This window comes from Podarcis gaigeae, assembly GCF_964106915.1.
Source record: "Podarcis gaigeae genome assembly, chromosome: 16".
Taxonomy (NCBI): Eukaryota; Metazoa; Chordata; class Lepidosauria; order Squamata; family Lacertidae; genus Podarcis; species Podarcis gaigeae.
Window position 1 is genome coordinate 10,583,427 of NC_139693.1, and position 14,320 is coordinate 10,597,746.

At 47.0% G+C, this 14,320-nt stretch overlaps 2 protein-coding genes across 4 annotated transcripts in view; one reads left to right on the top strand and one right to left on the bottom strand.

Moving 5' to 3' along the window:
* Positions 1 to 875: 875 nt before the first annotated feature.
* MSTO1 (misato mitochondrial distribution and morphology regulator 1) lies at positions 876 to 12,324 on the top strand. Of its 2 annotated transcripts, none has more exons than XM_083715789.1 (14): positions 876 to 1,338; positions 2,718 to 2,853; positions 4,220 to 4,289; positions 5,071 to 5,146; positions 5,555 to 5,603; positions 6,137 to 6,278; positions 6,421 to 6,538; positions 7,442 to 7,573; positions 8,964 to 9,116; positions 9,436 to 9,567; positions 10,361 to 10,545; positions 10,715 to 10,819; positions 10,906 to 11,021; positions 11,996 to 12,324. In XM_083715789.1, exons 1-14 carry the CDS (start codon positions 1,258 to 1,260, stop codon positions 12,229 to 12,231), a joined length of 1,731 nt encoding a protein of 576 aa, XP_083571915.1. In that variant the 5' UTR covers positions 876 to 1,257; the 3' UTR covers positions 12,232 to 12,324. The 2 variants fall into 2 exon arrangements, with proteins under 2 accessions (XP_083571915.1, XP_083571916.1); XM_083715790.1 differs by lacking the exon at positions 876 to 1,338 and adding an exon at positions 1,402 to 1,756.
* Positions 12,325 to 12,462: 138 nt separating this feature from the next.
* The window catches only part of GON4L (gon-4 like), a 41,807-nt gene continuing 39,949 nt past the window's right edge, over positions 12,463 to 14,320 (bottom strand). For both annotated transcript variants that reach the window (XM_083715477.1, XM_083715478.1), the window contains exons 31-32: positions 13,721 to 13,823; positions 12,463 to 12,939 (exon numbers count right to left, since the gene is read on the bottom strand). In XM_083715477.1, the coding sequence (XP_083571603.1) occupies positions 12,781 to 12,939; positions 13,721 to 13,823 (262 nt within the window). In that variant the 3' untranslated portion in view covers positions 12,463 to 12,780. The remainder of the gene's footprint in view (positions 12,940 to 13,720; positions 13,824 to 14,320) is intronic.

Consider the following 14,320-nt stretch of genomic DNA (forward strand, 5'->3'; position numbering starts at 1 on the left):
AAATCCTGGATTTCTGTTGCTTTCTAATAGGAGGTCTTCTGGTCTCAGACTCAAAAGAGAGAAAAAACAAACAAAAAAGCAATTTCCAGGTGTTTAAATTATCACATTTTGCCCTAACTTTGTAAAATTGTAGAGACAGAGAAAATAAGAGGGGCATCACTGGGTTTTTTGGGGTGTACTGTAAAAATGGAGACTGGCTGTTGGCCAGTGTTCTCATTATTACAGTGTCTTTCCAACCAGCTACTACAGAGGGTAGGATGGTAAGCTGGACCATGCCATCTGCTTTGCTGAGAGACAGGCTCCCTCCCTTGTTGCAACAGTCATATTTTAGCTGCCATTCCATGAGGCTGCAGCAGCTGGATGAGAAGCTGCTCCATTGCCTCTGCTGAAAGTACTCATATTTGGATCTTCTCTGTGAATTGTTTCCTTTCAGTCTGACTGTGTGGCTTATGCAAATAGTGGCATGTAAATCATCTAAATAAAAATAATTTATCCCTGCATTTTGTATGTTTTCCTCTTCCCTCCTCTCCTTGTTTTCCTTTTGTGCCATATCTTTTCATTTGCAAGCCGCAAATTAGCTAAAGAGATGGCGGAATAGCTCAGTCATTGAGATCAGCTGGTGGCAGGCTCCGTTAGGATCAGAGTTTTTAAAATATTTTCTTATTCCTTCCATCCTGCTGTAACCATTTGCGCCTCTGGGCACCTCCAGTGTTAAAATGCATCTATGCGGCGCTGTCCCCAAATTGGTTCCCCGTCAACTATTACAGGAGCATAGAGATGCCAGCTAAGCGGTAGAGCGGCGTCACCCAGCCTCCATAGAAAACCGTGGCCAATATGGCGGCTTTCAAATTTTCGCCGGAAGTCTTGTCTGTCCCATTTCTTCATTCCTACCGCCTCTGGTGCTGCGCAGGCGAAGGCATGCCTAGAGCGGCTCTCCCGATGCAGCTCCGCCCCTTTCCTAGTTCTCCAAGCCAATGGGGGGAAGAGACAAGGCGGCGCAACGAACCCTTCTCGCTCGCGCGCCGACCGCAAGCCGTCAGGCATTGGGTGGCCCGTCTGAGCCAATAGGAGAGCGGAAGGGGTGGGGTTCCCCGCGGAGACGCGCGCAACGTCTGCGGTGCCGTCGCCGACTTGTAAACCGCCTCGCGGCTCGCTCCGGCGCGTGCGCACTTTCCCATCCGCGCGCCGCTGCTCCCTAACGGCCGCTCTGCGTGTCCTCCGCCCCCTCCCCCCTCCGCTCCCATTGGCAGTTGGGGGATGTCGGGGGCCCGCGAGGTGGTGACGCTCCAGTTGGGCCACTACGCGGGGAGCGTCGGAGCCCACTGGTGGGGGCTTCAGGTAATGTCAGAGGAGGAAGCCTGTGATTGGGCAGGCTGTGCGCGCGCAGGCGGGGAAGGGGCGGGGCGAGCGTGTTTACGCAGCTTCTCCGAGGGCGGTTGCTGTGAGGGGAAAAAAATATTTGTTTACTTCACAAAATTTATACACCGCTTGACCGTAAAAAAGAAAAGAAAAAGAAAAGCCACCTCCGAGTGATAAAACGATAAAAATCAAGAAAAAACCACAACCCTACTGTTAAACTATAACAAAATTAAAATACTAAAACAGGTTAAAATCACCTCAGCTTTCTAAGCACTTGCCTAGGCCTCTCTCAACAGGATTTTTTAATCTATTTTCTTAGTCCTGTTCGAAGGCACCTGCTTGAACTCAATAGGCAGGGAGTTCCAAAAGGGAGCCGCCACCATCTTACAAATGTGCGGTGGGTATTGTGTGGCTCTGGCAGTGCTGGCTCCGCGGGCAGAAAGGTTGAGTGGGCCGGTGTGGGGCAAAGTAACCTCACAGATACAACATGTCCCAAATAGGAGGTTTGTGGTTAGGCTACATCGCAGGATAGTTGCATGAGCAAAATGAGGTTTGGGGGAAGCCTACCTCGCGCGGATGGGACGCGGGTGGCGCTGTGGGTTAAACCACAGAGCCTAGGGCTTGCCAATCAGAAGGTCTGTGGTTCGAATCCCCACGACGGGGTGAGCTCCCGTTGCTCCGTCCCTGCTCCTGCCAACCTAGCAGTTCAAAAGCACGTCAAAGTGCAAGTAGATAAATAGGTACCGCTCCGGCGGGAAGGTAAACGGTGTTTCCGTGCGCTGCTCTGGTTCGCCAGAAGTGGCTTAGTCCTGCTGGCCACATGACCCGGAAGCTCCCTTGGCCAGTAAAGCGAGATGAGCGTCACAAACCCAAAGTCGATCATGACTGGACCTAATGGTCAGGGGTCCTTACTTCACGTGGAGGTTGTAAGTAAAGTAGAAGTTTGGGGCTGGTTTCTCTCTCTGTTGAGCTTATTGTGAGAATAAAATAGGAGGGGGTTGGGGGCTAACCTACTTCATTTTTTGCCTGTCCTGAGTCTCCCAACATTAGATTTCCTAAAGCATTTTGGAGAGAGGGAGGAAAGCTTTCCTCTAACCACTTTCTCCGTGTCATGCAGAATTGTATACATGTCGCCTCTTACCTTTGCTCTAAATTAAAAGCCCCAAATAATGATGTCCAACAATATCTGGAGGGCCACAGGCTCCCCACCTGAGACTTAAACCGCTACTTTCACCAGTTCGAAGCATCTCTTACAAAATAAGTGGAATAAATATACCAAAGGGATCTCCATAGAGTACTTGCTGGTTTAGAACTCTTTTCTCATGTATTTTTAAAATTATTTTGTTCCCCCTTCCCAGGAAGCTTCGTTCCGCTTGGATCCTGTAACTGCACAATCAGATGAAGGGATTTGCCATGACGTCCTCTTCCGAGCGGGAAGAACTCTCCAGGGGCGAGAGACATACACACCCCGCCTCATCCTCATGGACCTCAAAGGTGGGTGATAGAGAGAAGTGTGTAGTATGGTTTCTGTGAGAGTTTAGCCCAAACCCCCCCTTCTTCATGTCATTTTCTGCATCATGGAAGCCACATGTTGGAAGCACAGACAGTCCACATTCCTTCGATGTACGTACATTTGTTTCTATTCAAAGCATTTAGACCCTGGTGAAGTGGCTTACAAATCAATAAAAGAATATAGTCCTGCCCTCAGGGTTACAACAGATAAATGACATGACACACAAGAAAAAAATGGATGGGGAGGGAAGAAGAAAAAGGAAATGAGCTTAGGCACAAATTCTTAAGACATTCCAGGTTACTTATCATAATCAGCTCAGGTGTAAGTGAGCCACACAGCTACAGGCCTTGGCAGTCCTCTGAGAAATATCCTGGCGGCCCAGCCTTCCTGGAAATGCCAGACTACCAACCTTTCAGGGTGGGACCTTGGCCTCTGAGGGTCTAGCCGAAATCTGCCAGCTGATTGTCACTCATGTTGGAGCCAAGATCTTGCTGACACTTGCTCCCAGAGCAGATGGTCCTGTGACTGTCCCTCACAAGGCAGGTACAACCAATGGTTTCTGTAAGCAAGGAGAAGCGGCCTAGCCCATTTGGTGAAAGCAGACAGCAAGTGGCAATTGCAGTTTCTATCTACTTGTTGCTGTTGTTATTGCTGGTATTTATTTATTTTATCCCACCCTTCCTGCAAGGAGATCAGGGGGCAATGTATACAGTACCCACCCCTTTTATCCTTGTAACAACCCTGTGAGGTAGGCGAGGTTCCGATAGATAGCCACAGGAGCAATAAGTTTAGTGACTGGTCAGGCTGGCTGGCTTTATTTATATATTTAAATAGTGTGTGTATACCACTTCACAGTCATCTCTAAGTGGTGTACTAGAAACACAATGCAATTATACACCTGTCCCCACTGTATAAGTTTTCTAATTGCCCTGGGACTTACCAATTTTGCAAGAGAGAGTACCTTGTCTTGACCTGCTGTTCTAGCTAATTTCCTTCCTAGACTGCGTAACATACCATACACTCAAAGCACATTACTCCCCCTGCGAAATCACTCTGGGAACTAGTTTGGTAAGGGTGCTGAGAATTGTAGTACTGGGGGAAACTACAGTTCCCAGGATTATTTGTCGGAAAGCCATTGCTTTAAATGTATGGTGTGTACCATGGTGTGTATTATGTATGGTGTGTATTATGTAGGCTGAGTGTTGGCCCTTAGAGCTCCCCTGGCATAAAGTAAAAGGAAATGCTTCAGTTCCTGTGGCCTCTCTTCTGATCTGGGATATTTGGTGTTCATGGTTATTATCTTGACAAGCAGCTTTCACAGCGACAGCGCTTTCTGTTTCTCTGCAGGGAGCCTGAGTTCTTTGAAGCAGGAGGGATGCCTGTATGCAGATGCAAAAACAAATACCCCTTTGACATGGTGAGTTCCTCCCCACCCCTGGAAAAAAACACGTATAAACAACTACCCTGTGCACAGCATAATCAGATCTATAGGATGGCTTACTAATGATTGTAGGGAAAACCTAATAACACAGCTGTCAATGCATTATTGATGAACAGAGGTGAGTGTAGTCTAGTATACCAAATGGACTCCTGATGTTTCTGATTTCAACTTTTTAAAAATGTTTCAAGTCCCTATGGTTGTAGACAGGTTATTGCTACAATTCTGGAGGCCAGGAGATGTCAGGCTGGGCATGTTATTCTTTTCACAACACTTCATAAAAACATGTTAATCTGTTCCCCAACACTTCATGAACATCAAGACATTTTCTACAATATTGATGGGAAAGGAAAACTAACAAACCCAATGTTTCTGTGAGGGAAACATTATTCAACAAGTTAAAATTAACAGAAAATATTGTTATTCATGTATAAAGAACCAAAACTTTACTAAGCACCATAGACAGATAAAAAAAACTCATTCTCCCTGCCCACATGCATAATGACTAGATGCTGTGACAGAAAAGAAAAAAGTGGTGGGAACGGAAGAAGAAAGCTAGGAAACTCAAGACACCAAGTCTTGGAAGTATTAATCTGCCTAATTACACTTGCTAGATTTGGGGCAGCAGTGGTGTGGCACTCTAGATCCTGTGTGTTTTAAAGGCAGCAAGGGAGGGCAGTATTCTGCACTCCACATACACCCCTTCAGTCTCTGCTGCAATTTGTGCAGAACCATGTGGTTAAAAGGCTCAATTTTTCAGGAAGGGAAATCTGACGACGCACCAAGAAGACCCATCCCCTGCGAACCCTTTCCTGCCAGACCTCAACAGGCTGGAGGTAAGATATCCTCTACACCTGGAGCTTCCCTGTTTCTTTTCTGCCCTTGAACCAGCGTTGTTAAGCCTGGAACTTTTGCTTTGGTGGAAATTCCTGTGTTGCTGGCAATCCTTCTTGGAATTAGTTGCTAACACCCGTCTTTCCACTGTCTGTTAAATGCCAAGGGCAGCTGGAGAAATAGTCCCTAGCTTATATGGTTTTAAAAGAGTTAGACCAATTCCCATAGAAGTCTAATGACAACTGTTAGCTATGAGGGCTGTATAGTAAGCTTCAAGTTTGTAAGCTGCCCACCAGCATCTGGAGGTCTACAGGTTCGCTTCTCCTGAGTTACCAGCAGCTATATGGCTCTCTTGATTCCATTATGGCTAAATCACAGCCTCAGATCAGATTGTCTTTCTCTCTTTTCAGGATAACAGGCCACCCAATGGCAGTTTTGCTCCAAGGACTCTTCCTGGTGGTAAAGATGTGTGTGTGCTCTGCATGCATGGCTTCCTGCAGGGGTAGAATGGGCAGATATGTTTTCAAAGGGTATTTTAAGGAAGGCTTCTGATCCGTTCACAAGGTATTCCAAGTTTTGACCTCATTTGCTAGCCAAATCCATTATTTGTGGTTGCCCTGAGTGCCTCTGGCAATTGCAGAAAACATAGATTATGAAGGGGTGTTAATCCCTTTTGCTAGACTGCTGCAGTAACTCATGCCTAGACTGCTATTGCTGCCTACAAAAGCCTGAATAGTAAGTGAAATAAATTGTGGTTCCTTTTCTCTATGGAGGGGGTTGGGGGTTGGAGAAAAGAGAGGAGGTTTCTCCCCCATGGGCAGAACTTCTTCTGGAAGTGCTGGTGTGCTCACCTGATAACAGAGGAGCACTTGCCACTGGCAAGCAGGCTGGTAAATTGATGGAGCCATTTCCACCCAGCTAATGCCTGTGTTCTGAAGCCATTTTGGCACATAAGCATTAATAGATGGCGGTGATAACCATTCTACTTCCAGACAGACCTCCGCTCCGTGAGAGGCAGGATGAGACTTCAAAGATGCCTTGCTCAGAAAGCAGGACATGCTTCTGGTCGGATTTCCTCCGCACACACCTGCACCCTCGTAGCATAGTAACCATCTACCAGTACAATCACGATGGGTAAGGAATGTTTCTCAGCATTCTGGGCTACCTTTTCCCTGGGCGGGCCAGAAGATGCTGGCTAGCTTGCAGTCCCTGCTAGAATATTGTCTGCCCTTCTCCAGAAGGTGCCTTTGGAACGATGCTGCCGCTTTTCTTTCAGGGATTCCAGCCGGCTGGAGACTTTTGGACAAGGGGAGAAGCTGCTACAAGAGGGCACATACCTTGAGGAGCTCGAAGACAGGCTCCACTTCTATGTGGAAGAGTGTGACTACCTACAGGTGAGCATTTGCTATAGTTTCTTGTTCTGCCCAGAAGGGTGGGTGGTGCCATGGGGTGGTGTCCAGCTCGCTTGAGAAACAGCAGTAAAGCAGGCCCTGATGTCTAGTCCCAGAGCAGGGGTGGATAATCTATGGCCTTCTGTTGCTGGACTACAACTCCCATCATCCCTTGCTGGCTGGGGGCTGATGGGAGTTGGAGTCCAGCATTTGGAATGTCATGGTTTCCACAGCTGTGCCACAGAGGCTGCACAGTGGCCCAGTTTCCAGGGTTTTGCAGGTGGCTATTGCATTTTAGATATTGGGCAAATAACAGTTACCTCCTTCAGCTTGGAACTTGAGCCGGGTGGCGGGGAGCAGATCCTCCTGAAGAAGCTGCTCAGGCCCTCGGCCATGACATCACTGCTCATCCCCTTCTCTCCCTTTCCCACCCCCATCACACCAGCCAGGGAGAGGCTTGCAGGCTGAAACATCTGGTGCTTAGATGAGAGGCTGTTCCAGAAACCTCCGGTGCATCCTGCTATTCAGCACTGAGTTCCCTTTGTCTGCTCTCTTTGTCTCCTGCTCCAGCTCACCAGCCTGCCTTCCACCCCTGGGATGAGGCAAGCTCACTGGAAAAGCAATGGAGCAGCCCATTTCAATAGCACTGTGTAATTCTTAGGCAAACTGTGTCTGTGTCTTGGCCAGGATGTGGCACCACCCAGGTTTAACATGTCAAATCTCAGCAGCACCCAGGCTCCTGTGGCATTTGTCCCTTCAGCATGGGGAAGGCTGCGAAGCAGCTGAGATTATATGTGGCACAGCTTGGGCTTGCAGCAGTGTGCCAGCACCAACTCTTGAGTTGTCAGGTCACCCCAATTCCGGCTGCTGATCCCAACGTATCTGCTCACTTCCCTCCTTTCACAGGGATTCCAGGTTCTCTGTGACCTGCACAATGGATTTTCGGGGGTTGGGGCAAAGGTCACGGAGCTGCTTCAGGATGAGTATGCAGGGAAGGGAGTCCTGACATGGGGGCTGACGCCAGTGCTTAACGGAGCCGTAAGTATGCCCCCCCTCTATGCAAACTCTTTGCTCTTCCCTCCCCTCCTGAAAAATGTTATTGGTTAGGAATGAAAGCAGTTCAGAGATCTTCTCACTAAGAACGAGTGTTGTGTAGAGGATGGAGGGCTGGGCTTAAGATGGGAAGATAAATGTAGCTGGACATATACTTACACCTGACTAAATATAATGAGACCTGATTGAATATAATTGTTTATAACAGAATATAATAAATATGATTAAATACATTCCAGGGATCATCCTAAGCATTTATTAGCTACTTAATATTATATTCCTCTCACAGTAAAACTCTATAAAATCATATAAACTATCCCTCTTCCTGATGTCCCTCATTCCCGCTTAACATATTGGGATACTGTACTAAATTCCATTTATTCAGTCTTCATGTTTCTCTCCTTAACTTTCAGTAATGCTCTTAGCTTTATTATACCGAATTGCTCCCAAAGTTTTCTGATCAAATCACTTTTAGCTTGGCTTATGGGCATTTTTCCATGGTCTAGCATAGAAGATTCTAGCCATCGTTATAAAGTACAATACCCCAAGACCAATATATAGATTTGATTTTCCTTTTCATGTGATTCAGTAAACACATCAATGCATCTAGTGGGAAAACAGTTCAAAAATATTTATTGAAGAACTTGGTTAAAACATCAGAAACAGGATGAAAGGAAATGATAATTAAGTAACTTAGTTTTGACAACAAGCAGAATTCTTAATTAGTTGATGTCTAGAAAGATCTTAGATTAATCTATTAGCTCTTCTTCAAGATTGTGTAGTCAGTTCATTAATAAGATATTTAGGTAAAAGTTAATTAGTTACTCAAAGACCTACTTATTAGATATTTGAAGGCAGGAGAGAGAGATGCATAAGTGGTAGCCTTAGGACTCTTATTTCCTAATTCACTATGGGTTATACCCTACTAATTTGTTCTCAGAAGAGACCTATTGAAACTAGTGGCCCTAACTTAGTAATGCCCATTAATTTCAATGGGTGTATTCTGAATGACATTGGATGCAACCCCATTTGATGAATGCTGAAACAAATCCTTTAGAAGTGCTAAGCGTATGGAGTTAGCACATAGTTAGTCTGGAAATACCTGCACTTGGATCCAGAGCAAACTTTCATTAGAATGGGCTCTCATTGTCTCACTTCCCAATCCGCAATTGCAAACTGTTTCTCCCTTCCATATCCTGCACCTCCCGAACTGTTTTGTTGGACTGCCCCATGTTCTGTAATTTATCCTTTTGAAAAGAAATAATCTCAATGTCAATACCCCCCCCCCCAAAAAAAAGAAATTGCATGAAGACAGACTCACTGTTTTTGTGCAATACTACCCTTCTGGTGTGACTGCTTTGCTACCACCTTGCAGATTCCACAAAGGAATTTTTACAGGCTCATGAACACAGTCTTGGCGATCGTCCGTCTTTCCAGCCACAGTTCGCTCTTCTGCCCCTTGTCACTATACGGAAGCCTGGGACTCAGACCAGCGCCCCCCATCACACTCCCATACGTGCACTATGAGGTCAGTATTCCTGCAGGTGGACAGCTGGGTATGCCTGCACACACACACGGAGGATGGAGGAATAAGAATTCCTTTGAGCTGTGTGTGAAGTTTGTGCATCCTGTATCACCTTCCCTCATTTCCCCTGGTCCTGCTTCTAAGGATCCTCATAACTTCTTTTCCTTAGTATCAAACTGGAATTTCAGCCACCAGAATTGTCTTCCTGAAATGCAGAGTTCACTAGACTCAAATAGCATGTTGGGAGCAGAAATCTGAACTTTGGGGAACTTTGGAGTCATTCCTTGATATGACTGTACCTTGATTTTATAACCCTCTGCAGGCAGCACTGGACTATCACACGAGTGCCATCCTCGCCACAGCCCTGGACACGGTCACTGTTCCCTACCGGCTCCAGACGTCAGCCATCTCCATGTCACATCTTGCTGAGGCCCTGAATTTCTCTGGGCGGAAGGTACTACATGATTCTCTTTGAACTCCTGCCATTTCCCTAGCAAATCACTCAAAAGCATGGTTGGAAGTTGCAGGATTTCTAATGTAAAATGAGAACAGCTTCCATCAGGACCAGGAATGTGCACTCAGTTACTAAGTGCCTTAAACGTTCCAGCACTAGTTTCTCTGGATTAGCTGTTATAGCTTATACCAATTTGGACTATTGGACTTTCTGGCTCACTCAGTGTTGTCAACCCTGACTGGCAGCAGCTCTCCAGGGTTTCAGGCAGGGAGTCTTTCTCCAGCCCTACCTGGAGACGCCAGGGATGAAACCTGGCACCTTCTGCATCCAATGTCTTTTAAAATAGGAGTTTAAATGCATTAATAGTGACATATTTGGAAAGAGAATCCTCCCTGTGGGCCATCAGATACCGGCGGGGATGAAATTTCACCCCCATCAGAACTTCCTTTTGGGGAAATCTGCCAGATCATAGTTTTGCTTCATAATTAGGCCCCAATTTTGACCAGTCAGTGCACTGAAAGCAGTGAAACCAGTTTATTTCTTGTTTTGCTCTGTGTGCAAAAACGCTTAATGGCTTTTAAAACTCACAATTTTCTCCAAGTTGGGTTTTTCTTTCCCTTCCAAGCATCATCTGGCCCACTTGCTGGAGTCCCACTCTTGTGGCGCACCTTGGTTGCTTCCGGCATTTTTACTTGTTCTGGTACACATGACTTTGGGGTAACCTGGGCTTTGGAGAAGTCAGTCCCTTCTGGTCCTACATCTGCTGGTGATCATTGTATGCCTCCTCTTCCAGGTAGCAGCTGCAGTAGCAGCTGTACCATTTCCTGTGGCACAGGAGCAGTCCCTTCCTGATGCTCTGTGCAACCAGCAGCCTGCCATGCCCTGGAGCCCACTGTCTTCATGTGGCGAGCAAAGAGAGAGCCACTGTTTTGCTCAGTCTGTTGTGCTGAGAGGAATCAGCAAGGAGCACCAAGTCAGGTAAGTGGTTTGGGGGGGGGGTCTTCCTTCAGTGGTGGCAGGGGAGTGGCCTAGAGTGGGTTACTCCTCTCACTTTTTCTGAAGGCAGAGCTATGCAGATGACTTTAGTACAAACACACATACACATCCCTGCGGCCTTAACCCATTCCCCATTTTGCGTCTCTTGTAGCAATTCCCCTCCAGGCACTGAGCCGAAGTCTGTCCTCCACATGTGTGAGACTGGACAGGAGGTGCTGGCCCGCTACTTGTACACCGTCTCCCCCAGAACCTTGAGGTTAGTAAAACAGGAAAGGTGGGGGGTATAGGAAAGGTGGTGACCAGACCTCTGTCCCTAATGCTTGTTTTGTGCTTGCGGAACAGCACATCACACTTACTTCGAGACCCTTGCAAGCTGCTGGCTCCCTACCCCCAGTTCTTCTCTCCTCTCCTCAACAAGCATGGATTCCTCTTGGAGAAACCTTCAAGCGCTTCAGCAGGTAAGAAGCAGGTGCTCACTCAGGTGAGAATGTGAAGGTGTTTGGCCCATTGTAACTTTTGTGGTGAGGGGTAAGAAAAAGTGGGAACGTGGAGTTCTGCGAGGTAACGTGTTAGAAACCCACTTGAAACTATCTTGGCACTTTTACTGTGGCTGCACTCCTGACCCGACTTACTGCAGAAGTCAGCTCCACTGTACTCTAGAGACTTGCTTCTACATAAACTGGGTTAGGGTTGCACTGTGGAAGTTCTGGGATGATGGGCAGGGGCCGAAGTATTTGTCCTCTCCTCCCAGTTCAGTAGAAGAGTTTTACAGACAGCGGCTCCCACTTTCAATTCCCAGCAGTTCCAGTTTAAAAAGGAACCATGGCCCATCACTGCCAGTTGGCATAGCTCAGGAGCCTGTGACCTTCCTGTTGCTGAACTGCAGCTCCCCTCATCCTTGACCATTTGTCCTGGGGCTGATGGAGCCCGACAAGTTATTCAACCCTTCTTTATACCCCTGTGCTTTTAATGTGTGATTGATCCCTGATTGGTTGGGGAATGTGCATAGGACATGAGTGTGGCCCTCCATGTGTTGGACGACAGCTCCCCCTCACCTCTTGGGGTTAGTCTGGAGGGCATGAGGCTGGGAAGGGCTTGCATAGATTATATGTGCAGCAAGTTTGGCAAGAAGCTAATTCAGTGACTAGCCAAGTACTTCCCGTTTAATGTTTTCCGTCACTTTCCCGCCACTGTGTTGCAGAAACATTGATTCTCAATAGGCCAGCATTGTCCCAGTGAAGCAAGGCTTGCTGGTATTATCTCTTCCTCCCTTTTGCACTAGCACAAGGCAAGAGTTGGGGGGGGGGCACCAGCCTTATTTGGAAGATGGGTTATGCTGCACCATTAACAAGGCTACAGGGGCAGTAGACACAAAGGTGCTCTGGCACTGCTGCCACTGTTTTCTCAAATCCTTTCATTCTCTCCTACACAGCTGTTGAAAGTATCCCTGTCTTCGGAGCCCTCCAGTCCTTGGCTATCCTGCGTAAAACCCTTGGCAGTTTCTACGAAGAGCTGCGCCAAGTTGACGTCCGGCGGTGGGCAAGCTTTTTCTCGGCAGGAGTTGAAATGGATGACTTTGAGGAAGCTCTGGAGCAGCTGAGGACACTGTCTCACTGTTACAAAGAGAGCGGGGGCTCAGCAGCAGATTCGGAGGATGAGATGGACTGAGTGTGTGCGTATTTTCTGCAGTGCCTTTGAACAGGAAAACATCTACTAGCCCTTGCACACATTTATAAAAACAATAAATCCCCTAATACAGTCTCCTCCATTATGCATCATGTCTTGTGCTACTACGGCTGTTAAGCTCAAGGTATTTTCAAAAAAAGTCATCTGCCTGACCTTCAGGCCTGCAGTAACCTGACAGATTCTGTGCTCAGAGGTAAGAAGGTGCTCTTTATCTTCTACAACAGGAATTACTTTTTATTCCTTAAAATACAACTGCCACAATAAATATTCACTCAGAAGCAGCACAAAGAGAGAATGTACATATTTTTCCTAGTATTTAAAATATTTACACCAGCCATTATCCAAGAACGAGTGCAGCCTACATGACTTCCATCACACAGCAGACCCCACTTTTCTATGGAAGGGGGAATCTTTCGAGGTGACTTCAAGTTTGATGCGGGAGGTGGGGGTCAGATGGCGTTCTCTGGAGCCATATGCAAACAAGATTGCCCAGCCATCTCCATTCCTCTTCAGTAGTACTGGCTCACGCTTTCAAAAGCCTTGCTCCTCCTGCTCTTCCTCAGAGAGGACTGGGTCTTTGTCAGAAAGCTGGTCAGTGTTGCTGGTGCTCATTCCATCTTCTTCATCCTCTGAGCTGACATCACAAGCCGTGTGAAATAAAGTCATCAGTTCCCTGAACCGATGGGCAACCTGAGAGCAGAACAGGGTTGTAATGGAGGGAGACAAGGAGAGACAAGCAAATTGCCTCCAAAGCTAATCTACTCTGACAACTGATACTATTGCAATTTTTTTAGATGAAGGTAGGAAAGATAAGCAATGGCACACCTAACTTCTACCCTAAATCCACCACCGAACAAGAAATCTGTATTTCCTGGCTCATAGAATAAACCCTGTACAATGGTACCTCTGGTTAAGAACTTAATTCGTTCCGGAGGTCCATTCTTAACCTGAAACTGTTCTTAACCTGAGGTACCACTTTAGCTAATGGGGCCTCACGCCGCCGCGTGATTTCTGTTCTCAGGTAAAGTTCTTAACCCGAGGTACTACTTCCGGGTTAGTGGAGTCTGTAACGCGAAGCGTTTGTAACCTGAGGTACCACTGTATTCAAATACAGGATAATGTGCCCCCAACAATTGGCCATGGGCATAGAGGGATCTCTGAATATTGCCAACTGTCTGGCTAAGATGGAAACACAGGGCTCTCCCTGCTCAGTTAAACTTTCTTCTTTGAAAGTGTCCTTAGCTGTAAACTGCATTTCATTCTGTCACTCAGTGCAGTTTTTTAAAGGGACCACAGCACACAATTTGCAGAGCAGCTCGCCATGGATCCTATTTATTTTGTGAAATTGGAAATACATGCAATCCTAACTGCATGGGTAAAGTGTCACCAGTCGTATCTATGGACTCAGGGATTCCTAAGCTTTACAGAAGAACTCAACGCTTCCGAGAGATTTGTCTCCCCCAGGACTCACCTCCTCTGCCGTTTTGTTGCACAGCTGTTGCGAGATAGCACTGAATGTGTCTGGGTGAGCTCCTCGCTCCTGGCAGGTGGTCAGAATGACCCGGTCAGCCTCTCTGAAAGAGAAACACCTGACACTGGAAAAAGGGAACTGGAGTGGCTGCTCCTTGGACCAGACTTCATGAATCCCACAAGGCTTGTTGTCAGATGGAGGCTTGTGTTTAAGAAAGTCCTCATTGTTAGCCTTTAAGAGAAGCACACCATCCACAGGGGGACAGCTTTAAACTCAGTGAAACGGCCTACAGGCAGGGATGATAAATACTCCTTGCCCGAAACCCTGGAGGGAGCCGCTGCCAGTAAGTGTGAGCTGCATGGACCCAATGGTCTGAATCAGTATAAGGCAGCTTCCTATCAGAAATGGAGCAATAGGGGCATGTTGGCAAAGGCACTATCAGGCTTCCTTGTTTTGCAACATCCCACTGATTACTGCTATTTTCTCACAGCCTATCTGTTTCACACCCCACACTGCTTTTTCAATCTTATCTGTACATCCTGATGTAGGACTGGGCTTTTCCTCAGTGCATCAAAGTGTTGGGGTCAGGGAACGCCTTAT

Coding starts and splice junctions, on each gene's coding strand:
- MSTO1 (XM_083715789.1), top strand. CDS start 1,258: ATGTCGGGGGCCCGCGAGGTGGTGACGCTCCAGTTGGGCCACTACGCG. Junction 5,604..6,136: donor TCCAAGGACTCTTCCTGGTG/GTAAAGATGTGT, acceptor TTCTACTTCCAG/ACAGACCTCCGCTCCGTGAG. Junction 10,546..10,714: donor AGCAAGGAGCACCAAGTCAG/GTAAGTGGTTTG, acceptor CGTCTCTTGTAG/CAATTCCCCTCCAGGCACTG.